A 24836-nucleotide genomic window follows, 5' to 3' on the forward strand; every position below is an offset into this window, starting at 1 on the left:
GGTTCAAGTGATTCTCCTGCCTCAGCCTCCTAAGTAGCTGGGATTATAGGCACGCACCACCATGCCTGGCTAATTTTTTTTTTTTTTAAGAGAATGAGGTCTCTGTTGCTCAGGCTGGTCTTGAACTCCTGGGCTCAAGTGATCCTACTGCCTCAGCCTCCCAAAGTGCTGGAATTACAGGTATGAGCCAATATGCCCAGCTCCCATTGTGATTTGTGGATAAAATATGCTATTGCTCTCTTAAAAAATTGTATATCATATACTGGATAATTACATTAAAAGGAAATGAGAACAGCATCTTCATGAATATTACTATTAACAAGATTCCAGACCCTGGTGTTTATGTAATTTCTTCCATTTGCCATTCAGCCATAATGGTTTCAGGATAAAATTGAGGCCACAGTCAGAGTCATTTTCAGAGGGGAATGCTGCTAATAGAGGAAATTTGTTTCCTGGCAGCAATGCAGTAGTGTAACTGTCAGCAATTTGTTAAATAATCAGCTGTGCCTGGCATGTTATTTTTGTAGCTTTTGTATAAGCATTTTTAGGGAAAAAAATAATGCTCTTCTGATATGTGGTGTCTCTTTGCTGTGAGACTGACTTCACACATAGATGTCTGCATTCTCTCTTGAATTCTCCCCATCCTTGGAAATTTGAAGACTTTTCTGCTGGCTGGTAGAGAATCCTCTACATGTTTTTTTTGGAAGCTTTAGCAATCATTGCTCATTCTGTGTTCATCCACAGGGCACTGCATTATGCTTGGTACTGCTGACATACAACTTACAAGACTCTAAACTACATTATGCAAAAAAAAAAAAAAATCATACAACTAACATTTATTTTACAGATTCTGTATTAGATACAAAAGATAGGATGCCTGGCACATGCCAGATTTACAAATTTATTTGCAGTATCTCCATTTTTACTGATGAGGAAATCTAGGCTCAGGGAGTTGAAGTTACTTATACGTGGTCACACAGCAAGTGCCAGATGGAGGGTTCTACAGGGCGTGGTGGCAGGCACCTGTAATCCCAGCTACTCGGGAGGCTGAGGCAGAGAGTTGCTTGAATCTGGGAGGCGGAGGTTGCAGTGACCTGAGATTGTGCCACTGCACTCCAGCCTGGATGACAGAGCAAGACTCTGTCTCAAAAAAAAAAAAAACTGGGGGTTGCATTACCCCAAATTTGATCTTGTTCCTGTAATGCAGTAATCTGTTACTATTAGTGCAATAGGAATTCAAAGGAACACCTTAGTACGGATTGGAATAATCAGGATAATCATGCAATGGAGTAATAAAAAAATTAGAAACATGGGATAGATAAGAAAGGATCAGACCCTAGAGGCAGATAGTGATAAAATAATAATAATGATAAAATGTGAGCACTTACTGTATACTAGGACTGTTTAAATATATATATCTTGTATATATTTTGTTTGTTTTTGTTTTGTTTTTGTTTTTGTTTTTGTTTTTTGAGATGGGGTCTCGCTCTGTCACCCAGGTTGGAGTACAGTGGCATGATCTTGGCTCACTGCATACTCTGCCTTCCAGTCTCAAGCGATCCTCCTACCGTATCAGACTCCGGAGTAGCTAAGATCACAGGCTCATTCCACCACACCCAGCTAATTTTTGTATTTTAGTAGAGATGAGGTTTCACCATGTTGGCCAGGCTGGTCTTGAACTCCTGACCTCAAGTAGTCTACCTGCCTAGGCCTCCCAAACTGCTAGGAATACAGGTGTGAGCCATGGTGCTCGGCCAGCTTTGTTTTTAAATGGGATTTCTAGCTACTTCTAAGACTATGCAACCTACTTCATTTTTCTTAGTCTTTATTTATTTAGGAATCTTAGTATTGATTTTTGACATGTGTTAAGAACTGCTACTATTTTTAGAGAGTTCAATAGAATTATCAATTTTTTTTTATAAGACGTTAGTTGTTTTTGACATTACAAAGGCTCTTCTAATGGTAATCTTTGTTATTTCAGATTTGCTTAGGCATTTTATACAGCACAGGAATCCTACTGCCATATTTAAATATAACAAGATAATGAGCGGATTTGTTTCTGTGGTCCTAGAACTTCAGCTGAATCTCAAAGTGAGGGGCAAAGGGCATTAAATCTTATCCCATTGTAAGGATGTTTGCCAGTAGCTCTAGGGTAGTAGGTACCTTCTCTCCTGCAGAACCTGCCCTAGCACCATCAACGTCCACTGGCTAAGTGGACATCCAGATGGGAAATGCAATGCCTAGTTCCTTTTCTTGGTGACACCTGCATCCCCTTTCATTCCCTGGGTTCACGGATGAAGGCAGCTCACCTGCAATACTGCATTCCTTCTCAAGTCCAGCCCCCATCATGTGCTCCACCCTATCCCCAGTCCTTTTCATATTTTGATTGGATACTGGGGAAGGAGGGGTCTATGGAAGTTAAGCTAACTCTGATATTTCTTAGCAAGTCATAAGGGAAGATGGACCACACCTTCTCTCTGTAGAACAGTAGGCTTGTCAACCTTGTCTACACATTCGAATCATCCAAGGAGCTGATGTCAAGGTTGTACCCTAAACTAGTTAAAATCTCTTTAAGTGGAACTCCGGCATCAGTAGCTTTGAAAGCTCCCCCAGCTGATTCCAGGAAGCAGCCAATATTGAGAACCACGGCTGCAAAATATTGGGAGCTGGGGGTAGAGTGGGGGGAAAGGGGGCTTTGGGGTTTTTGGTTTTAGCCAAAAACTCTGTGAAAACAGAAAATATCCCACTCAGTGTCTTGTTAAATAAACAAATAAAAATAAAACTTAATCTGTTTTGTAGTATAATGTTAGGCATACCTTTAAGTGAAGGATCAAGATAATACTTGGAGTTTTTCTGAATGATAAAATTTATAGTTAAGGTAAAAAGAAGATTAGTTTTTTCTTTTTTTTTTTTAGACAGAGTCTCTGTTGCCCAGGCTGGAATGCAGTGGCACAATTATAGCTCACTACAGGCTCAATCTCTTGGGTTCAAGCAATCCTCTTGCCTCAGCCTTCCTAGTAGCTGGGATTATAGGCACACACCACCATGCTGGCTAATTTTTTATTTTTAGTAGAGACGAGGTCTTGCTGTATTGCCCAGGATGGTCTCAAATTCCTAAGCTCAAGCCATCCTTCTGCCTCAGCCTCCCAAAGTGCTGGGATTACAGGCTGAGTTAGCCCAGCCAAGAAGATTAGTATGTCTTATTAGCCATCTTAAAAGCTGCATTTTGCTGTCATTCAGTAAATGAATTTTATCCTAGCAAGAGAATCTGATGGAGGCAATATCACTGTAATGAGCTAATAGACACCCACATCCCAAGGAGGCACGTATAACGGTCGGATTCTAGCAAGTTCACTCTATAAGCTTATTATGACAATTGATCTTAAGAAGTCACCTGTTTTTGTTAGGAATGAGTGTGCTTCTTAAAGGCATTGTTTCACTTGCTTTCTCTTTTTATTGGTTTTCTCAGAACTCAAGACATGGCTGCCCAGTGTGTCACAAAGGTGTCGCTGAATGTTTCCTGTGCCAATCTTTTGGATAAAGATATAGGGTCAAAGTCAGACCCTTTATGTGTGTTATTTTTGAATACAAGTGGTCAACAGTGGTATGAGGTAATGTTAAATACTTTACTTAAAAAGTCATCTGAATTACCCTTTTAACAATGTAAGGAGTTATTTTTTTTATGTTAAAAATAATAACACTATCTCATCTGTTAATGGAGTTTTTTGTGAAAGTTTGCCCTTGATTGTAGAATTTTTCATACACATATAGAAACTTCCTTTAGTTGTCATGCCTGTGTTTATGTTTAGTACATAAAGATGTGAAAATCCAAGTGCACCTTTGATCTGAACAAACTTTTTTGTTTTGGGGGATGGGTGTAGGTTGAGCGCACAGAAAGGATTAAGAATTGCTTGAATCCCCAATTTTCCAAGACATTTATTATTGATTACTACTTTGAAGTGGTTCAGAAATTGAAATTTGGGGTTTATGACATCGACAACAAAACTATTGAGCTGAGTGATGATGACTTCTTAGGGGAATGTGAATGTACCCTTGGACAAGTAAGTATACATAGCCACTGTACTCTATTTTGTCTAAGTTTTAATGAATTTGGTGTTTTAGGTAAGAATCATTTAATTTTTAAAGTTGAAAAACATGTAATCACTTTAAAGACAGTTTATATATTAATATGCTTGGCTTGAACATTATAGAATTCATCTTATATTTTGTACGGGCAGGAACTATGTATTTATGGAAAAGCCTGTTAATTCTTTTGAGTAAGGGAGGCTTCATGAGGCATTTCATTAAGTAATACCAACGCTTTAGCTGCTGCAGAGTTCTCTATAGTTTTGTTATGTTCAAGCCATAAATGCTATCAAGATAACAGCAACTTCTCTGTTCTTCTAACTAGTGAGACTGGCACCTCCTGACTTCCAATGCCCCAACACTACCCACTTTACCTGGCTTGCTCTTACTCAGCCTTATTCCCCCCATAAACCTTCTCTGACCCTCTAGATTAGTTTGGAATCCTTTCCTGAGCTCACTTGGTACTGTCTAGTACTTCTTATCATACTTTTTAATAGTTGCTTAATTATGTGTCTTCCCGGTATGACAAGTTTGGTCAGGGTAGGGACGTGTCTCGTGACTCACCATTTTGCTCCTATTTTAATCTGATTCATAAGGAGAGATTATGACCATTTGTATAGACTGAAGAAGGTTTTAGGAGGGAGGAATAATTTTTTTTCAATATGTGACATTTGTCACTCGCATATGTCTTTTACAACTTTATTTTTCAGGGTTGAATTGTTTGGAGATTATGGGTGTTTTCTGTATCTCAAAACCAATATGAAACTGATCAGTTTTCTGGAACTTTGATAAATAATATCAAAGAACAAATTAAGGAAGTATTTCTTTTTTGGGGGAAAAAATCCCAGTGTAGCTAAAATTCCTATGAATTTGTGAGATATATCAGAGGTATATCTGTTTGACAGAACCTAGGTATACTATATTCCTTCAAGCAATATGACATTTTATGGGAGTTAAATATTGAAGTTGTGTCTCAGTAGAAAAATCGAATCCTTTTTTTGTTTTTTTGTTTTTTTTTTTGAGACAGGGTCTCACTCAGTCACCCAGGCTGGAGTACAGTGGCTCAATCACAGCTCACTGCAGCCTTGACCTCCTGGGTTCAAGTGAGCCTCCCACCTCAGCCTCCCAAGTAGCTGGGACTATAAGCACACGCCATGGCACCTGGCTAATTTTTGTATTACTTTGTAGAGACAGGTTTTGGCATGTTGCTGAGGCTGGGCTTGAACTTGTGGGCTCAAGCAATCCTCCCACATCAACCTCCCAAAGTGCCGGGATTATAGGCATGAGCCACTGCACGTGGCCTTGAATCTCATTTATCAAGTGTTCTGAAGCCCACCTTTTACCTAGAAGGTTTCAGCTAAGTGATTTGTTTATGCGATGAGAATCTGGTCCTCTTTTTCCATTACAAGGAATGATTTAAACTTTGACATACAGAGGAGATTAAGAAACTAGTGGGTAAGGAGATTGTATCTGCCAGGGTAGGCTCCTTAGAAGTTTTTTCCAATGGGTTTTAAATATGTAGATGATTTTTTTTTCTTTTTTTTTTTTTCCTGAAATGGACTCTCGCTCTCGTTGCCCAGGCTGGAGTGCAATGGTGCGAACTCAGCTCACTGCAACCTCTGCCTCCTGGGTTCAAGCGATTCTCCTGCCTCTGCCTCCTGAGTAGCTGGGACCGCAGGCACGCACCACCACGCTTGGCTAATTTTTGTATTTTTAGTAGAGATGGGGTTTCACTATGTAGGCCAGGCTGGTCTCGAACTCCTGACCTCAGGTGATTTGCCTGCCTCGGCCTCCCAAAGTGCTGGGATTGCAGGCATCAGCCACTGTGCCTGGCCCTAAATATGTAGATGATCTAAATCTTTAAGAAATCAACTTAATGTTTCTATTTCTAATGACTTTAAGTGAACCTTGTACTCAATCTTTTTTGCTGAAACTAGTTCATTTAAAAATTCATAGGTTGAAGGGAAATGACTCTTTGTATCACTTTCTAATTCTAACAGATTGTTTCCAGTAAGAAGCTAACTCGACCACTGGTGCTGAAAAATGGCAGACCTGCAGGGAAAGGGAGCATTACGGTAAAAATAAGATATTTGTCTTTTGTCTCGAAAGATTTATCATAATAGGACATGCCGAAACTGTGCATATCAGACAAATATTCTGCAGCCATGCTTTGCCACTCAGTCTTGAATGTTGCATTCCGTCCCCCTTGTCTTGTAGTTATCACAAACGGAAAATGTATTGTGCAAATCAGGAGAAACATGCAATGTGGTAATCCCTTCTTTCAGTTTTTTTAAGTTGCCCAAAGAGGTCCAGTGCACCTTGGTGATACCTGCCCCTCCTCTGTGGAAGTAAACTGCTTAATAATCTGGATCAATTTGGTTCTCTACTGGAGAAACATAGTCCTCTCAACATGACAGGAATTTCCCCTAGTGGATTTTATTCCAGAGGGATGTTATATTATGACATGGCCATTGAACCTATAAACTCTTTACCTTCATTTTTTGTGCTTGCTATCTGCTGCCCATCCTCCCACCTGGGCTTTTCATTGCTGATTACTGACTTCAAGCAAATTAATATATGCATTATTGTATTTTACATTTCCCATTATATAATGCCAAGCCTGTAAACCTTATTTTCTAGAGTGTCTGTACAGATAACTGCTGCCTGGAGTGATAGTATTTTAACTTTAGCTCCCTCTGAGAATGTAAGGCTAGTTCCCTGAGAGAGCTATGTTTCAAGGCTATCATGATCATCAAATACATTTCTCTGAGAGCTGTTTTGCTATAGTTTAGATTTCCAAAGGCGTAAGAATGTTCCGGGGTTTTGATTTTTGTGGGAAAGAGGACATTATCAGTAGTTAGCTTCCTTGCTGTGGGGCATGATAGACTGATACTTATTTTTAAGTAGAATGAGTTTTTCAGTTACATTGGATGAAAAACATTGATCTGATAATATCAATGTATAGAGTTTTCTAGGTATGATTTATTCATGCTTCTCAGTATTAGGGAACTTCAGTGTTGTGCAGAGGGTATTCTCAGTCTTCTGGGGTTTTGACATTTCTCTTGAGTGGGGAAGATCCAGTTTGGGCAACCACATTTCAAAAGACATTGCTTAATGCAGACCTGGGCATATTTTGGGCAAATCTTTATTTCACACACATAAAAGAAATAATGGTAGATCTTTCTTAATGATGCCATTTTCTTATGAAACATTTTAGAATTCATTTATATTAGTGTAGGCTTTATATTAGATAACAGAATAAATCAGTGCTTAAGTGTCTATCAGAATTCCTAAAACATATTTTCTTGCACTTACTTTATCTACTCATAGATTTCAGCTGAAGAAATAAAAGATAATAGAGTGGTCTTGTTTGAAATGGAAGCCAGAAAACTGGATAATAAGGTGGGTAGACTATGCAGATTTCAGCAAGTTTGTCATGTTTTGCCTGTTTTTTAAGAAAATGAAAATGCAGTTAATATCATGAACTTCATCATCTGAGCATCACATAGGGTACTAGTTACTTCCAAATTTTGCATGTGTGTGTGTTGTATGTTTAAGCAGAACCCATTTCTCTTCACCTCTTTCATCTAGATGTAATCAAAGGATTTGTTTAGATTAAGAGAGGAGTTGAATAGAAGCATTAATGTTACTGTAAAAGCATGAAAGAGTACAGTTGAATTACTTTCAGGAAAAAAGTGGAAACTCTGTGCTTTATTAATTATAGGTCAATTATCCTCTTTGCATTCAAAGGTCAATTTCTTTTTATGAAGGATGAGTATATATAATATATAATAACATAACAATTTAGTATATAGCATGGATTATAATTCTTTTATCTATCTTATCTATCTATCTATCTATCTATCTATCTATCTACCTACCTACCTACCTACCTACCTATATTTTTTAGAGACACGGTCTCACTGTGTTGCCCAGGCTAGTCTGGAACTCCTGGGCTCAAGCAATCCTCCCATTTCATACTCCCAAAGTGTTAGGATTACAGGTGTGAGCCCCTGAGCCCAGCTTTTTGTACTTAATTCTATAATCTAGTCAATATTCTTCATTGTTTGCAGTTCAATTTGAAAACATTTTAGGGCTAGGCGTGTTGGCTCATGCCTGTAATCCCAGTACTTTGGGAGGCCGAGGTGGGCAGATCACTTGAGCTTAGAAATTTGAGACCAGCTTGGGCAACATGGCGAAACCCCATCTCTACAAAAAATGCAAAAATTAGCTGGGTGTGGTGGCATGTGCCTGTAGTCCCATGTGAGGTAGGAGGATTGCTTGAGCCCAGGAGGTCAAAACTACAGTGAGCAGTAATCATACATTCTCACGTGCGTAATGGAGCAAGACGCTGTCTCAAGAAGAAAAAAAAAGTAAAACATTTTAGACTATAGGCTGGAGACTTTTTCTTTTGTTTAATTGTGGAAAAATTTAAATATACACAAAACTGGAAGACTATTTTTAAAAAATTTCATGTTCCCATCACCCATTTTCCACAATAATAACTCATGGCCAATTTCATTCAATCTCTACCCTCATCTACTTTCTCTCCTCCCAGACTTCATATCATTTCATCCCTGAATGTGTTGATGTATCTCTGAAGACACTTTAAAAAATGTAATTGTTTAAAGTGTGTCTTAAGTCCTTTTAAATCTATATATTTCTTTCTTTCTTTTACTTCTTTCTTCCCTTCCTCCCTCCCTTCCTTCCTTTCTATCAATTCTTCCATCCATCGTGGAATTTATTCAATGGAGAAAACTGATTTCTTTGTCCTGCAGAAGTTTCCACATTCAAGTTGGGCACAGGTAATGTACACCTGTAGTCCTAGCTACTCAGGAGACTGAGGCAGGAAGATGGCTTGATCCCGGGAGTTTGAGGCTGTAGTGCATTATAATTACAAGACTCCATCTTTTTTTTTTTTTTTCAAAAAGGAATTTTCCATATTTTGCCTATGGCTTATTAAAGGTGTCATTTAACATGTTTCTCTCTCTACTTTTACTTTCTGATTTCTGTAACCTGGCAATTGAATCTAGAAGTATGATCTGCTGGTATTTTTAATTGTTGGCAAGACAGTTTCATCATGTAATTCCATCAGGAGACTCACACTAACTTGTGTGTTTTGGGGATGTTTGTGATCATTGATGATAACTACCTGGTTTTATTATTAAGAGTCTGGGCCAGGCGTGGTGGCTCACGCCTGTAATCCCAGCACTTTGGGAGTCCGAGGTGGATGGATCACGAGGTCAGGAGATCAAGACCATCCTGGCTAACATGGTGAAACCCTGTCTCTACTAAAAAACACAAAAAATTAGCTGGGCATGGCGGCAGACGCCTGTAGTCCCAGCTACTCGGGAGGCTGAGGCAGGAGAATGGCGTGAACCCGGGAGGCGGAGGTTGCAGTGAGCCGAGATCGTGCCACTGCACTCCAGCCTGGCGACAGAGCAAGGCTCTGTCTCAAAAAAAAGAAAGAAAGAAAGAAAAAAAAAATCTGTAAAATAGTGATATCGTCAGTCTGTCATTGCTTTTGTTTCTTTGCAAGAATGTTTCTATAGAGAGAAACTTCCCCGCCTTAGATATTTATTTACTTTGTGGTATAGTTTATATAGGAAAAACAAGTTAAACTGTTTGACTTTTCCCTCATATTTGCCATTTTTCAAAATTATTAAGTTGGTTCCCTAGCATCCCCTAAATGTGACCAGTGAAGTTTTTTTGTTTGTTTTGTTCTGTTTTAGAATTGCTATAAAGTAATAGATTTAAATATTAATAACTGCAATGGATTACTTCTCATAGATGCTTAAGTTATTCCAACTTTGGCCTGAGGGAATTCGTTTAAGTTTGTGCTTGAGACCATTTGGCACAACTCCAGGAGTCTTTGAATAGTTTCCTTGCTCTGTGGGATGACAAGAGCTTCAAATAACTTCTTTCTGAAGTTCTTTTTGTCTTTAATAAGCCATGTTCCAAGCTTATTTTATCTAGTTTCTGCCTCAGACTGGCAGATTAAAAGGAAACTTACTTCATTTTGGTGGAATTGGTATTTAGAGACCACAGTCCAGTGCTAGGGGTACTCACTGTTGTGGGTTATTGTCATTCATGGTTTCAAGGGCTTTTCAGTGGACAACAGAAAAGACTTTTTTTTTTAATTTAAGAAAAACTAAATCATGAAATCACACAACTATTTCCAATTCAAATATAGAATTACTGGCTGGGCACGGTGACTCACGCCTGTAATCCAGCGCTCTGGGAGGTGGTGGGTAGAACACTTGAGGTCAGGAGTTCAAGACCAGCCTGGCCAACAAGGTGAAACCCTGCCTCTACTGAAAATACAAAAATTAGCCGATCATGGTGGCATGTACCTGTAGTCCCAACTACTCAAGAGGATGAGGCATGAGAACTGCTTGAACCCAGGAAGGGGAGGTCATAGTGAGCTGAGATCGTACCACTGCACTCCAGCCTTGGTTAAGTCTCCAAAACAACAACGACAACAAAAAATATTTATAGAATTACAGGGACTTATTTTATATTCATACCTCATTTCTCTTGGTTGCTAAAGATATTAACATAATTGCTTATCTGTTTTGTCTCACATGACATTAATAGTTTTAGAATAAAAATATTATTATTAACAGTATTTTTACTGAAAAGTTTGAGCTTTCTTTGAAGTTCTTTTTGTCTTTAAGGTGTGTATATTCCACTTTTGTTATATAGTCACATTCTTACGATTTAAAGAAATAATTCTTTTGTGTGGTTATGCTGTCACAGTCCTAGTTTCATTTTGCTTTTTATATTTAGGGATTGCTTTTTAAAAAAACCATTTGATTTAATTTTCTTTTATAATCATATAAAAAATTTACATGGCTCTAAAATCTACAAAACAAAGTATTTAAGAAATTTAACTTCTCTCCCTGTCTACCTTGCTTCCACTTTCCTCCGTGCAGATAATAATTTTTAAAAAGTTGTGTTTTATAATTTAATCATTCTGTTTCCTAAATATCTAAGGGTTTTTCTGTGTGTATATATACTCGTGTGTGTGTGTGTGTATGTGTTCATATGTATATGTGTATGTATGTATTTGTATTTATGTTCCCCACCTCCAGCCCTTACATAAGCGTAGCATGCTAGATGTACACTTTCCTCCACCGTGCTTCTTTTACTTAACATATCCTGGAGATTAGAGCCAGGGAGTTTAATTATTGTTTTAGTTCTAATACTAACAACTTAATGAATCTTCAAACAAGTATTGGTTTTTAGCCTTCAAAATGATAACAAGGATATTCTGCCTTTTCCATAGGATTATTTTTAAGATAACTCACACAGGGCATGTTAATGTGTTTTTGAAAAGTTAATTTCTCACTGTTACGTTGCTGTTATTTATTGTGTTTAAATATAAACACAAAGTCTTTGTGTTTATATTTTTGACTGTACCAAATATCTTATTTGCTTGACATTAAACTTTGTATTCAAGAGAGAAATAATTTTATTTTAGTTTTTAACGTAATACTGAAGTTAATTCAGAACTAAAGAAATCTTCAGCTCAGGGATATATCTGCATATATTCCTGTGAGATTAACAAGTGTCCTTTCATTTTCAAAAATAACAAGTCATATATGTTAAGGAATATGCAAATTTCAAAATGAAAATGAGAAAAAAAGCATCCGTAGTCTTACCACCTGAGTTAATCCATTTTCCCCGAATTTTGTCTCACTGTATGTGGGTGAATATGTGTGTACTGAGGATGGTGATAGTGGTATTTTTGAGCACTTAGTGTGCTTGGGCATTGTATAGGAGTTCTGTGGTGAATCACAGAGGAAATGGAAGGTGCAGTTTGTGCCCTTGAAGTGTTTCTATTATGCGTTCCACGTATCTACCTCTGGTCATTTGTGCATGCAAAGAAATGTGTGTTATTGGTGAAGGGGTTTTGGATATAGAAGGGTGAGATATGAAGTTAAGACCTGGATCCATTAATTAATTAGATATGTGATCTTGGGAAAATCACTAACCCCTCTAAATCCATTTTCTCACTGATAACTTCCCTGTCTCCATAGAGTTGGTATGGCTAATGTTTGTGATGTCATTTATATAAAACTACTCAGTGATATGTGAATGAAAATGGTTAAAGGTGAAAACAAGGCAAAAACATATGTTATGGTATATTTGACCACTGCATTTTAAAACCGTCATGTTTTTGAGAAGTCAGGGTATGATATACAGCATTATGAGCATTTATCACAAGCACTTTGATAATTCTCCCTAGTAGACTTCAGTAAGTTGCTAAGTTAGGGAGAAAGGTGATGAGATGTGTATTTACTACCAGTACTATAGAGTTCGACTTCAGGGGGTTGCCAACATGTGTAAAGTATGGTCACACATGGTTTCATGGGTTCAGAGGAGAACAAATGCTTTTTGTTGTTTGTTTTAATTGTAGGATCTATTTGGAAAGTCAGACCCATACCTGGAATTCCACAAGCAGACATCTGATGGAAACTGGCTAATGGTTCATCGGACAGAGGTGAACATCTGAATTTGAAAAGCAGAGTGGAGGTGTTCTTTGGAATTATTGTAATCTGAGTTTTAGAAAGCTTATATTTATAAAAATATCAATCTGAGTTCAGACTTACATATAGCCAGAGATACAAGTTCAGACTTACATATAGCCATGTTCACATTTTTTTCTTTCAGTGAGGAGGTGCTACCATACTTTATGATTTTTATGTTGAAAAATTTTAAGCCCTATGAAGAACACTAAATGTATTCCTCTGCACCCCTCACCTAGATTCACCAGATGGACACACACTCCCACACACTTGTGCTGTCTGTCTCTGTTTCTGTCCCTCTCTGTCTCTGTCTCTCTCTCTCTCTCTCTCACATACACACACACACACACACACACACACTTATGCACACATATATTTTCCTTTTGGAAAATCATCCTAATGGAGCTACAGACATAATAACTCTTATCTTTAAATGCTGCAGCAGGCCAAGTGTGGTGGCTCATGCTTGTAATCCCAGCACTTTGGGAAGCCAAGGTGGGTGGATCACTTGAGGTCAGGAGCTCGAGACCAGCCTGGCCAACATGGTGAAATCCCGTCTCTACTAAAAATATAAAAATTAGCCAGGCGTGGTAGCACTTGCCTGCGGTCCCAGCTACTCAGGAGGCTGAGGCACAAGAATTGCTTGAACCCAGGAGGCAGAAGTTGCAGTGAGCTGAGATTGCACCACTGCACTCCATCCTGGGCAGCTGAGCGAGACTCCACCTCAAAATAAATAAATAAATAAATAAATTCCACAGCAGGTATGTTTAAAGAACAGGGGTATTCTATACAATCAGACTTGAGAAAATTGACATTTGACATAGCTAAATGTATCATCATTCGGTATACCATTCAACTTCAGATTTCCTCGGTTGTCCCACAGGTTTTATATGTATTTTGTTTTGCTTTGTTTTGTTCAGAATCCAGTCAAGGCTCATATTTTGGATTTGACTATTATATTCCCAATAGAGGACTCTTCTCCCTATCTTCCTTGGTGCCACTGAATATCTTGAAAATCAAGACCAGAGTGTCCAACATTCTGGATTCTTCTGTTTCCTCACAACTAGATCCAGATCAAACATTTCTGTCAAAAACACTATGTGTGTTCCTTTTCTTTACATTTTCAGGAGGCTCATGGTACCAGTCTGCCCAGCATTGATGTCAAGCTTGGCTACTTGGTTAAAATGATGACCACCAGATCTCACCATGATAAAGTCTCATTTTTCCCCCTTTTTAATTAATAAGTGATATGTGGTGTGAAACTATGAGACTGCATGAATTACCTGTTCTCTAGCACTTCAACCAGTGGTTTTAGCATCCATTGATGATCCTTGCCTAATGAATTATGGGTAGTAAAATAGTGATTTTTCAAAATCTTTCATCCTTTTTACTTATATTAGCAGACGTTCCTCTTTCATCTCTTCTCTCTCACTTTCTTTCCTTTTATTTTTAGTATCATTATAAATTCATGGATTGTTATAACAGTGTATGCTTTGTGTTAACTCATTACTCTATTTTTGCTGCTCAGATTAATCCAAGTTTGACTAGAGAGAGCTCCTAGTCTCTAAAATGGCTCTTGGTTTTTCTTTTTGACCTCATTTGTCTTTAAGCATTCTCTTAAGTTAGAGTATGTTCTCAGTTCTCCTTGTACTTTTTCTGTCCCAGAGCTGGTATGAGCTTGTCTCTTAATAAGCTCTATTTCTGCAGGACGGTAGTAGTATTTAGACACTGACATCTGAGTGCTAAATGTGCTCATTGCTACTGGATATCATTGCTTTTAGGCCTTTTCAGTGGACAAAGCTAAGAAATTTGTATATTTGTGTTTATCTGTTTGTTATGTAAGTATATATGGTATTAAAATTTTATATTATAGATGTGGACTTACTTCTCCAATTCAGTTCCAACATAGTGAGTTTCTTATTCTGTATTACCTTTTCTTATTTCGTATTTGAATCTTCTGTGCCCTGCAGTAAAACTGTGGTTGCTAATAAAATCAATAATCCTCTGCAGTTTTTTTTTTGTTTTGTTTTGTTTTTTTTGAGATGTAGTCTTGCTCTGTCACCCAGGCTGGAATGCAGTGGCACGATCTCCACTCACTGCAACCTCCACCTCCCGGATTCCAGCAATTCTCCTGCCTCAGCCTCCTGAGTAGCTAGGATTATAGGCGTGCACCACTACACCCAGCTAATTTTTAATTTTTTTAGTAGAGACAGGGTTTCACCATGTTGGCCAGGCTGGTCTCAAACTCCTGACCTCAGGTGATCTGCCCGTCTCGGCCTTCCAAAGTTTGGGGATTACAGGCATGAGCCACCGCGCCCGGCCATCCTCTGCAGTTTCTAAGTGCTCCTTGTAGTAGGTAGATGTATTTTCCAAATAGTTTTCTACTTTCCTCAGAATGTACCACAACTGTACAATTTATTACATTTTTCATGTAACAGTTGTATAATATTGTTCTAGATAGATTTTTTGTGGAAATAGTTGAGTTGATGAAAAGGTGAAGGATGAATGGTGAGAGTATAGCAAGAACCTAGGAAGGGCAGGAGCAAAATGTTAATGAACTGGAAATTTTTTCTAACAGCTCTTTGAAACCACATTTTTATAGGTTGTTAAAAACAACTTGAATCCTGTTTGGAGGCCTTTTAAGATCTCTCTGAACTCCTTGTGTTACGGAGATATGGACAAAACTATTAAGGTAATTTGAAATTTTATATATATATAAAATACGTAAATATATACATGTTCACCTATTTTATAAAATTAATACATAAGATAGTATCTAAAGAAAGTAAATGATATAACAGACACCTATAGAGTTAAATTTTATGTGTGTAGAATAATACTAAAATAGAAATGTCTTCTGATAAGTGGCATAGTTTGAGGAGTAGGCATGTTTGACTAATCTGTTGACCTAATGCTTAGTCAAACAGTGTCATTTCTATTTTATTCTTTATTTTAAAAAATCAAATGTCCAGTTTAATATTTTTTCCTTTTAATAAGATTCCTCTGCTCTGCTAATAGGAACCTCGAACTACATTATTTGCCTTTGGTATGTCTGTTGCAGATAGAAGCAGATGTTACCCTAAGAACTCAGAGCTTGCTTCTACCCTTAGTAAAGGAGGGGAGTGTTGATGGCATTTTTCTTCCTTATTTTCAGAATGAGATAAGTAATTAATTGAAAGCCTTTAGAAGGCTTTAGTTTTAGAGTATCAGGGAAGTGAAGTATGAACAGCAAATAGCAGATGTCTCGGTATTTTTTAAAATGTTTTTATTCATAGGCATTTATTTGAAAAAAGAGTAAAAAAATAAAAGAAAACTCATGGAGTGGTGTTGAGAATGAAAAATATTTACATACATATACATAAAAAACACTTTTGTACTAGAATTATTATCTTTACATGATTACAGATAGAAGTCTTTTTTATGTTCAGACATCAGTAGATCAAAGGGATTTTTTGGTTTGTCTTTCTCTTTTTTTGAAAATGAATAGGGTAAAAGCAGGCAAGGCAATGAGGAATAAGTATAAGATTTGGAGTCAGACCACAGTTCAAGATTTGACTTAGTCCTGTAACCGGCTAAGGGATCTTGGGCAGGTAACCAAACTTCTTCACATTTACTTATTTATTTATTTTGCTTATTAGTAGGAAACTTCACCTGGATTCTTCACTTTTATAATAGAGTTAAGAATTTCTACATTGCAGAAAAGCAAAAATTAAATGAACAGAAGTGAAAGTTTTGTGAAAATTTTGTAAAGGTGCCATCGTTACTGAAAAACTGCTTCATTTTTGCTGGGTGTGGTCTCAGGCCTATAATCCCAGCACTTTGGGAGGCTGAGGCAGTTGAATTGCCTGAGCTCAGGAGTTTGAGACCAGCCTAGGCAACATGACTAAATACTGTCTCTACAGAAAATACAAAAATTAGCTGGGTATGGTGGTGCACACCTGTGGTCCCAGCTACTTGGGAGGCTTAGGTGGGAGGATCCCTTGACCCTGGGAGGCAGAGGTCTCAATAAGCCAAGATTGCTTCACACTGCACTCCAGCCTGGGTGACTGAGTGAGACCCTGTCTCAAAAAAAAAAAAAAAAAAACCAACTGCTTCATTTCTGAGATCCATTAAAAATTGCTTCAAATTTGTAAAGAACTTTAAAAATCAATCTAAATATGATTTGTAAGGTATTTGAAACAGTAGTGAAAATCCAGGTCCAAAATAAATAGTTGAAAACTAGCTATAAAATTATTTTTTATCATTATACCAAATCCAGACTTTTGCTTTTCCTATTAAAAATAGTAAACATGATTAGATGTCAGACGGCAGGTAAATCTGGGGAAAAATGTCTAAGCCATGACTATTTGATTGTGTGTAGTGATATGTTAACAACAAAACAATGTTTTTTAAACTTTTTTGCTCACAGTGGCATGCTTACAGGGCTATTTTATTATAGTAAGTAAATTGATTTTCTGAGCTTTCTCTGATGAATGTCTTCCATTCTTAAAAGTTTCTTGGTTTGTTTTTATTTGTTTTTAACTATACACAACTTGGTTTGCTATGTCATCACTGACTTTATTTCATTTAGTTCTGCATTTCTTTGCAATATCAGAAAAGTCATACATTTGTGATTCTCTTACTGTTTGAAAATTGCTTGTAGGGATAGTAAAGAATTATAGAGCTGAGAATAGAGTCAGAATCCTCAGTAGTTTCTTTGCTGTGGTGTGTTATTATTCTAGCATGTATTATTTTCATTAAGATCAAGTGAATACAAGAAATAATCATGCATGCTGCCACTTTGCCTAAAATGGGAATGCCTTACTGAATGTAGTGTTGTGTGGTGTGTGCATTCTCTTTCATATATACATATGCCCATGTGTATATATGTATACATTTATTTATTTATTACACATATGTTTATTATGTATACTATATATGCGTGTGTATATGCATATTACGTATCCATTAAATGTATATGAATACATGTATATATTATATACTTGTATATACATATGCATGTGTATATATGCATATATTGTTATGCCTACCATTGTTTAAAAAGCCAATAGTACTGGTCTTTGAATTTTTGAAAAGAGAAAAATTAAATGACACAAATCGTCTTATCTCAAACAGTATCTGAACATATGAGAGCATTATAAATATCATGTCTGCCTTCAAGGGGACAAGAGGCAGCTTTTTCTATATATTTATTATAGTGAGTAATCAAAACTTTTAGTTTAAAAATATTATTTACATTTCCTGAAATTTTAACGTACGAATAGTCTAAACATATGAACCGTTTTAGCCCTTCATAATCCTTACTTAGATAAAATCTTGGCCTTGTCAAAGCTTAATCTTGTCTTAGATATAAATTGGTGTTCCCTGATTGCAAGTCTAAACTGCAAGGTTCTATTTTCCATAACTGAAAATGTCTGTTTAAAAAACACGAACTTATTAAAATACTAAGATAGTTTGTTTTCTACCTTATCTAAATATTACTTCCTCTAAAAATTATGGAAATTTTTACATTTCTTTTCTCTTGGCACATTAAAGAGTCATATAAAAGGTTTTTGGTTTAAAAATTGGATACTGAGTAGGGCAAGAGTCAAACTGTCAGACTTGGTCAGTGGCCAAAATACCTGCAAAGCATTTTCTTAAAAAAATAAAATTCTTTTCTATTACTCAAAATTGAAATTCTCAATCTTGGCTGTTTTGATTGATTGATTTGTAGTCTTCCTGCAGAATAATGAAAATAGAAGTAGGGAATGAAAGACTTCCAGTTATGATAAGCATTCATTTCATAGAACTAAGGGGAAAAATAATCACTTTGCCAAGTAAACATATAAAATCCTGAACATTTTAGCTTGGCAGTTAAGTTTGAGAAGGATATTAGCAAGATAAAACTCTCTATTGGCTGATGGTAAATACAAATTGCTTCTTAAGAGTTTTTTTTTAAAAGTATAGGTTCTAAGATTTCAAAGTGTCCTTAGCACAGCTTTACTTTACCTGTGTTGGTTACCACACAAGGCATACCATCTTCTAAGACTATTTAATTCCTCTAAGTTTTAGTTCTGCAAAATGGGCATCATAGTAACAAGATTCCAACTCTGTCTACCTCACAAGACTATTTACAGAATGTGCACAGTGTATATAATAAATGTTTGCAGAAATGAAATAATCTGTTTTGAAATAAAATACTATAAAAACATTGGTGTTAAATGTTCACAATCATGGTCAGTTTTCAGCTTCTCTTGAACACTTCTGCTTGCTAGTAGTTCATGCCACCTAATTTTTCCCATTGCAAATAATATTCTAGTATGCTGGTGAATATTTACTCTGACTGCTCTGTCAACCTGTCACGAAATTACATGCAACTCAAATACTCTCACCTCTCTTCTGTCTCCTTTCAGAGAGAGAAAGCATTTAATCAGAGCCAGATCTAAGACTAGAACTCACCCTGTCTCACATGGAAATAGAGTAAATATGACCCGGTATAGATACTTCCTCAGTGGACTAAGTACTCTTAGCCTGGAATTGTTCTTTTCATTGTAAGAGTTGTGATCTTCACAATGATGCAAATCTGGTTTCATCATATGTAACTTCTAATATAAGCCTAACCTTACCAAACTGCAGCTAATGAAATATATTTTTCATAATTCTAAATTATCTAGGATTTAATTATATAAATTTTAGCTTTCTAGAATGTTAACTTCCTTTCCTTCTCCAGATAATGGCTTTTAGCTATTGCATAGTAATAAGGCAAAGAAGTGGATGAGAAAGAAGGTATACCTCCTTTTTGCCCTTTATCAGCACTTATAGAAGGCATGATAGAGGAGCTGGAAACTGCTTAATGTGGAATTGAAACAGTATTTGTGTTTTTCATCTGCCTGTGGTTTTAGATCTATTTAGATCCCCATTCCAAGGATAGCTGGGGTTTGAAAGTGTTTCAATATTGCTTCTCTAGGATATGAATTCCTACTTTCCCAAGCAGGGACTGCATATTCCATATTTTCATTTACTATAATTAAAAGGGCACTTCGTGATAGATTGTATTTATCACAGCCAATACTTTTTAATTGATTTTTATATATTTTTATTATATTTAATTTCAGGTGGCGTGTTATGATTATGACAATGATGGGTCACATGATCTCATTGGAACCTTTCAAACCACCATGACAAAACTGAAAGAAGCCTCCAGAAGCTCACCTGTAAGTTACATCTGTGCATTTTCATATACTTTATAGTTGGACTGTGTATTTATTACTGTATTTCATTTTTTTCCCACAGCATCAAATGGTTTACTATGCTTTCACTCTATATTGCATAATGCCCCGAAATGTTTAGTAATCACATAATCCACAATTCATACTTGGGGTATGAATTTTATTGAGCAGAACACCACATAACAGTTACTAATGCCAGATGAGGACTCCAACTACATGGAGGACAGCAAAGATGATCACAATGTCAGTCACTAGGAATAGAAGTCCAAACCTTTTGCCCATTGTATCATGGTATTGGAGTCAAGGCAAACACAATGCAGGCAAGCACTAGAGGGAACCACACTTGACTCACAGAGAGAAGAGACAGAGCAATATCAGCTTTAAAAGTAGGCATTGATTTCCATGGCCGGCAGTTCCATCCAGCAGCTAATGCAGGGCAGTTGGCCCCAGTGCGCTTGTCTAGTGCTATAGAAGAATGACCCTGCCCCTCTCAAATAGACTAGGAAATACTGAAAGCTGGGGGCAGGCCTGAGAGTCATTAAGCACAGGCTTCAGCAGGACCAAAGAGCACTTATTGAGCCTGAAGGTATAAATGAATAAGTGAAGTAATCTAGCCCTTTTTCAATAAGAATTCAGTTTGTGGAATTTCTGTAGCTCTAATATACAATAATTTTTTAATTGTTTTTCCTTTTTTTAATTTCTAATACTCAATAATTAATACTTATGATTGTGACTGAGACTCCAACAAGATCCTGAACCATCAAATAATGTTTAACATAATTTTGTTTTACATTGTTGTATTTTACCACATGTATTTTTTAGTGTTTGATTCTTGGAAAACTAGTAATGACTGTCTGAAGTACATAAGTGGCTTTGTGTTAACCAGAAGAGGTGACTTATCAAGTATTTATTGAATATGTCTTATATTATTATTAGGCAAGCCAGTGAGAATTTGAAGGTATAACTTGGAGGTGATTATAACATAACTGTGAAGAAAAAAATTAAATGAGACACTTGAGAATAACACAGAGTTGTAGAAATTTAAAGAGATAGAGATCAGAGAAGACTAGAGGAGTAGTGGAAGTTATAGAGGAGAACAACTTGAGCCAAGCCCTCAAGATGGATAGGGAGATAGGATGGGGGAAGGAAGATCATTCTTTTGGGAGAAGGAAATATAAAGCAAGAGGAGGTGTTAGATCAATTTTTAACATGTATTCCCAGTGGAAAGAGAAGATCTTTGCTGCATATTTTACCATAGAGTTGGGCTTCATATATTTGTTTTATGATGTTACTCTTTTTTTTCTTTCCTTTGCAGCATATTTTCATTCTTTATGTTGGTAACAGCTAGGAGTAATATTTTATTTCCTTTACTATACCATATTATACCATAGAGCCCAACTCTATGGTAAAATATACAGCAAAGAGAAAAGATTATGCCTCGGAACATTTGCAAGAAAATTACCTGCAGAGGTAAAATTTATTTGGGGGAACTATTTTGAAAGGTATGCAATTTTAGGAATGTCTTAATTGTTAGAAATTTACCTGACAAATATTCCACATATTTAACATATTATGTAATTGTTTCAGAGTTATATTTTGCAACAGACCTATATCAGTAGTAGTTTGATTCTAAAGGGAAAAAAGTCATTCACTTAAGGTCACACTGGCATTTCTAATATTGCTAATAAAAAGTAACATTTTTGTCTTCTCTTCCTACAGGTTGAATTTGAATGCATAAATGAGAAAAAAAGGCAAAAGAAAAAAAGCTACAAGAATTCAGGTGTTATCAGTGTCAAACAGTGTGAGGTCAGTTGGCCTTGGCTACTTATTTTTATTTATTTATTTATTTTTGAGCTGGAGTCTCACTCTATTGCCCAGGCTGCAGTGCAGTGGCACAATCTCGGCTCACTGCAACCTCCGCCTCCCGGGTTCAAGCAATTCTCTGCCTCAGCCTCCCAGGTAGCTGGGATTACAGACACCCACCACGACACTGTATTTTTTGTAGAAACGAGGTTTCACCATGTTGGCCAGGCTGGTCTTGAACTCCTGACCTCATGATCCACTCGCCTTGGCTTCCCAAAGTGCTGGGATTACAGGCGTGAGTCACTGCGCCCAACCCAAGCCTTGGCTACTTATAATATAATGAGATCATATTTCAAGTTCTCCTGTTAGTATGATTTATATTAAACAAATACTTGAATTTCAGGCAGTTGAAAATCACATGAGCATCTGGTCACCTTTAGCAAAAAGAATCAAGTAGGGAAGAGGAAAAAAAATCAAGTAACCTGTTTCTAAGGTTTGACAAGTTATTTGCAAAGGACAAGGATAAGTTTTTCATTATCTTAGGAAATATAAAGAAGCATAGTATTTTCTCAGCTCTTTAGTGGAGATGACCTGACCCAATGCATTTATCCTCTTCTTAATTTCAATAGAAAATGTTATGAGTAGAGGGGAAAAGCCAAGATTTCTTAGGTTGAACAAGTGGAGTGGAGTTTTTGTTTTTTAAATGTTGACTGCTATGCTTATTAAAGCCCTCAACATATTGGATTCATTACTAATATCTTAAAACTTAAAATTAGTATATTTCATCTTCGGCCATTAATATTCTCATCTTAACATTGCTGTAAGTATCTTGAAGTAAAATCTTACAGGTTCATGGCACATAGGGGAAGGGATATCTTAAACCTGAATGCAGGGTAATTTCCATGTTTATATTATGTCCTGTTCAGTTTACAGACTTTTAAAAATATATGCCAAAGAGTTTTTTGCTTCTCTTGTATAGTAGGAGAGTTGTAATTTTAACAGTTTTCTCTTATTATTAGATTACAGTGGAATGCACATTCCTTGACTATATAATGGGAGGATGTCAGCTGAATTTTACCGTAAGTAACACACTGAATTTTTCAGCATAGGCTTTTTCCTCCATGTTGCAGTATATTTTCTTCACTGCAAAACTGACTTTGTAATGAAATTTTCACAATCTATTTAGCATAGTCTTCTTAGAGTCCTCAGGCAGGTTGTCTGGACTCATCCATCGTGAAGCTCTCTGCTTTGTTGGTGAGATCTCTTTCTCCTGAGAGAAAGCAGATGTGTACAAACCTACAAACCAGTGGTTATCCTGAAGTAATTTAAGGACTAGAAAGCATTAGTGAGACAACCTTATAAAAGGCAACCCCTAAGCCTAAGTAGTGGATATAGTAATTCATTATTTAAGCCATCTAGAAAAGTAGAGGCATCAGGTTGTTTCACATTTAGGCTTTACTTGTTTCATTTTCTATGGAAATAAGTGGTAGACATTTGTTAGGAAGTCGGCGCCAGGATGCATGATTGTATCCCATCTCTTGAAGTTTTCCCGGACATCAAGCACAGGTGTCCCTGCCTTCTCCTCAGTAAGGGCTGCAATTGTTATTTGGCAGGTGGGAGTGGACTTCACTGGCTCCAATGGTGACCCAAGGTCTCCAGACTCCCTTCATTACATCAGCCCCAATGGCGTTAATGAGTATTTGACTGCTCTCTGGTCTGTGGGACTGGTCATTCAAGATTATGATGCGTGAGTATGACTTTGGAAAAACTAAAATACATGTTTCCACAATTCCCCAGAAAGGGTAGTTTGTTTCGTCGGCTAGTACTCTGCTATAGGTGGTAGGACGATAATGCTTTCTCCCTAAAATCCCCCCGTCTTGTCTTCTATTTTTCTCTTTGTGGCAATCTTGCTGTTTACCTTAGATCTCTAATATCTTGCTGTGATTAGTTATGATATATTGTGTGTACTTTGCTTTATAGTACATATAGTTTGCTATTTACTTCCTGACTAATGTCAGCAAGGCTCTTGTTTCTTTAGTCTGGTTTCCTTGGGGCTTATTCATTAGGCATAAGTTGTATGAGTGATTGAAGCCCAGAAGACATGTTTTATAAACACAAAAACTATTTCTTAACATATCTATCTCCTTGGCAGTTGTCAAATTATTTTTTTAATGGTGACTTTTAACAAGTGCTGAAGGATAACTAGATCTAATTGCTATGAAATATTCTGAATGGTTATCGATGGTTAGGTTTTGAATAGATTTAAATAGGTCCTCTTGAGGGTTTACTGAACAATATGGAAAACATCTGCATTAGTAGTGTTTTTCCTGGTTGTCTTAAGAGTACAAAATAAAGTTTCTTTTGTTTTTGTCTATTATTATTTTATTTTCATATTGATGGGGCTTTTAATTAATCTGTAGCATTTAAAGAGGTGAAATTTGTAGGCACATGCAAAGAAATCTAAAGCAAGGTGGCAGTTCCAATTTCAGGCTAGTAAGTTTTAAGGCAAAAATCATTAAATATATTTAACATATATAGAAAGTTACTTTATTAGAAAGTAGTGAGAGCTTAGAAAGGTGGTCAGATATAACACAGAATTAAAAAATTAATAATTTCTCACTAGCAGATATTAAAAGTATTCTTGCAGTTATCTTAATTACAAGTATGGAATTAGGACATGACCAGTGGAACCAAGCAAACAGTCCAGAAATAGACCCATGTGTATAAATGAATTTAGGGGAAGGAGTTGTAAAAGCTCTCAAACTGGACAAGAATTAAATTTGGATTCCTGACTCATACTTGCATGTTTTAGGATATTATTCTGTATAAATTAGAGTACAGACCAAACTGCTGAAATGGACACCCAAAAACAAAGTGACTTTGACAAAATAGAGGTTTATTTCACGTTACATGTCTAGGGGTAAGTATAATACTTAAGAACTGATAGGAGAGTTCTGCTATTCTCAATTCACAGCTTCCCTCTCTGGGTCCATAGCTCTGGTTCTCATCTTCTGCAGCCAGTAGGAAGAGAAGAAAGGGACCAGGGGGTGCATGTGCCTTCCCTTTTAGGAGTATGATTCAGAAGTGGCTGGCAAATCACTTCTGTCTCACATCTCCGTCTCTAGATTCCAGCCACCTGATCACATCCAGCCCAGAGAAGCTAGGAGGTGCAATGTCTAGCTCAGGTGTTCTATTATTAAAGGAGAGA

The 24836-nt window shown here is 36.7% G+C and overlaps 1 protein-coding gene across 2 annotated transcripts in view; it reads left to right on the top strand.

Annotated features, from left to right (window-relative positions):
- The window catches only part of CPNE3 (copine III), a 49559-nt gene that overhangs the window by 12849 nt on the left and 11874 nt on the right, over positions 1 to 24836 (top strand). For both annotated transcript variants that reach the window (XM_011968061.1, XM_011968062.1), the window contains 10 exons: positions 3470 to 3611; positions 3882 to 4061; positions 6087 to 6161; positions 7417 to 7488; positions 12509 to 12592; positions 15220 to 15309; positions 19712 to 19810; positions 21545 to 21631; positions 22648 to 22707; positions 23242 to 23375. In XM_011968061.1, coding sequence (XP_011823451.1) covers positions 3480 to 3611; positions 3882 to 4061; positions 6087 to 6161; positions 7417 to 7488; positions 12509 to 12592; positions 15220 to 15309; positions 19712 to 19810; positions 21545 to 21631; positions 22648 to 22707; positions 23242 to 23375 — 1013 coding nt within the window. In that variant the 5' untranslated portion in view covers positions 3470 to 3479. The remainder of the gene's footprint in view (positions 1 to 3469; positions 3612 to 3881; positions 4062 to 6086; positions 6162 to 7416; positions 7489 to 12508; positions 12593 to 15219; positions 15310 to 19711; positions 19811 to 21544; positions 21632 to 22647; positions 22708 to 23241; positions 23376 to 24836) is intronic.

This window comes from Mandrillus leucophaeus, unplaced genomic scaffold, assembly GCF_000951045.1.
Source record: "Mandrillus leucophaeus isolate KB7577 unplaced genomic scaffold, Mleu.le_1.0 Scaffold826, whole genome shotgun sequence".
NCBI classification, from domain to species: domain Eukaryota; kingdom Metazoa; phylum Chordata; class Mammalia; order Primates; family Cercopithecidae; genus Mandrillus; species Mandrillus leucophaeus.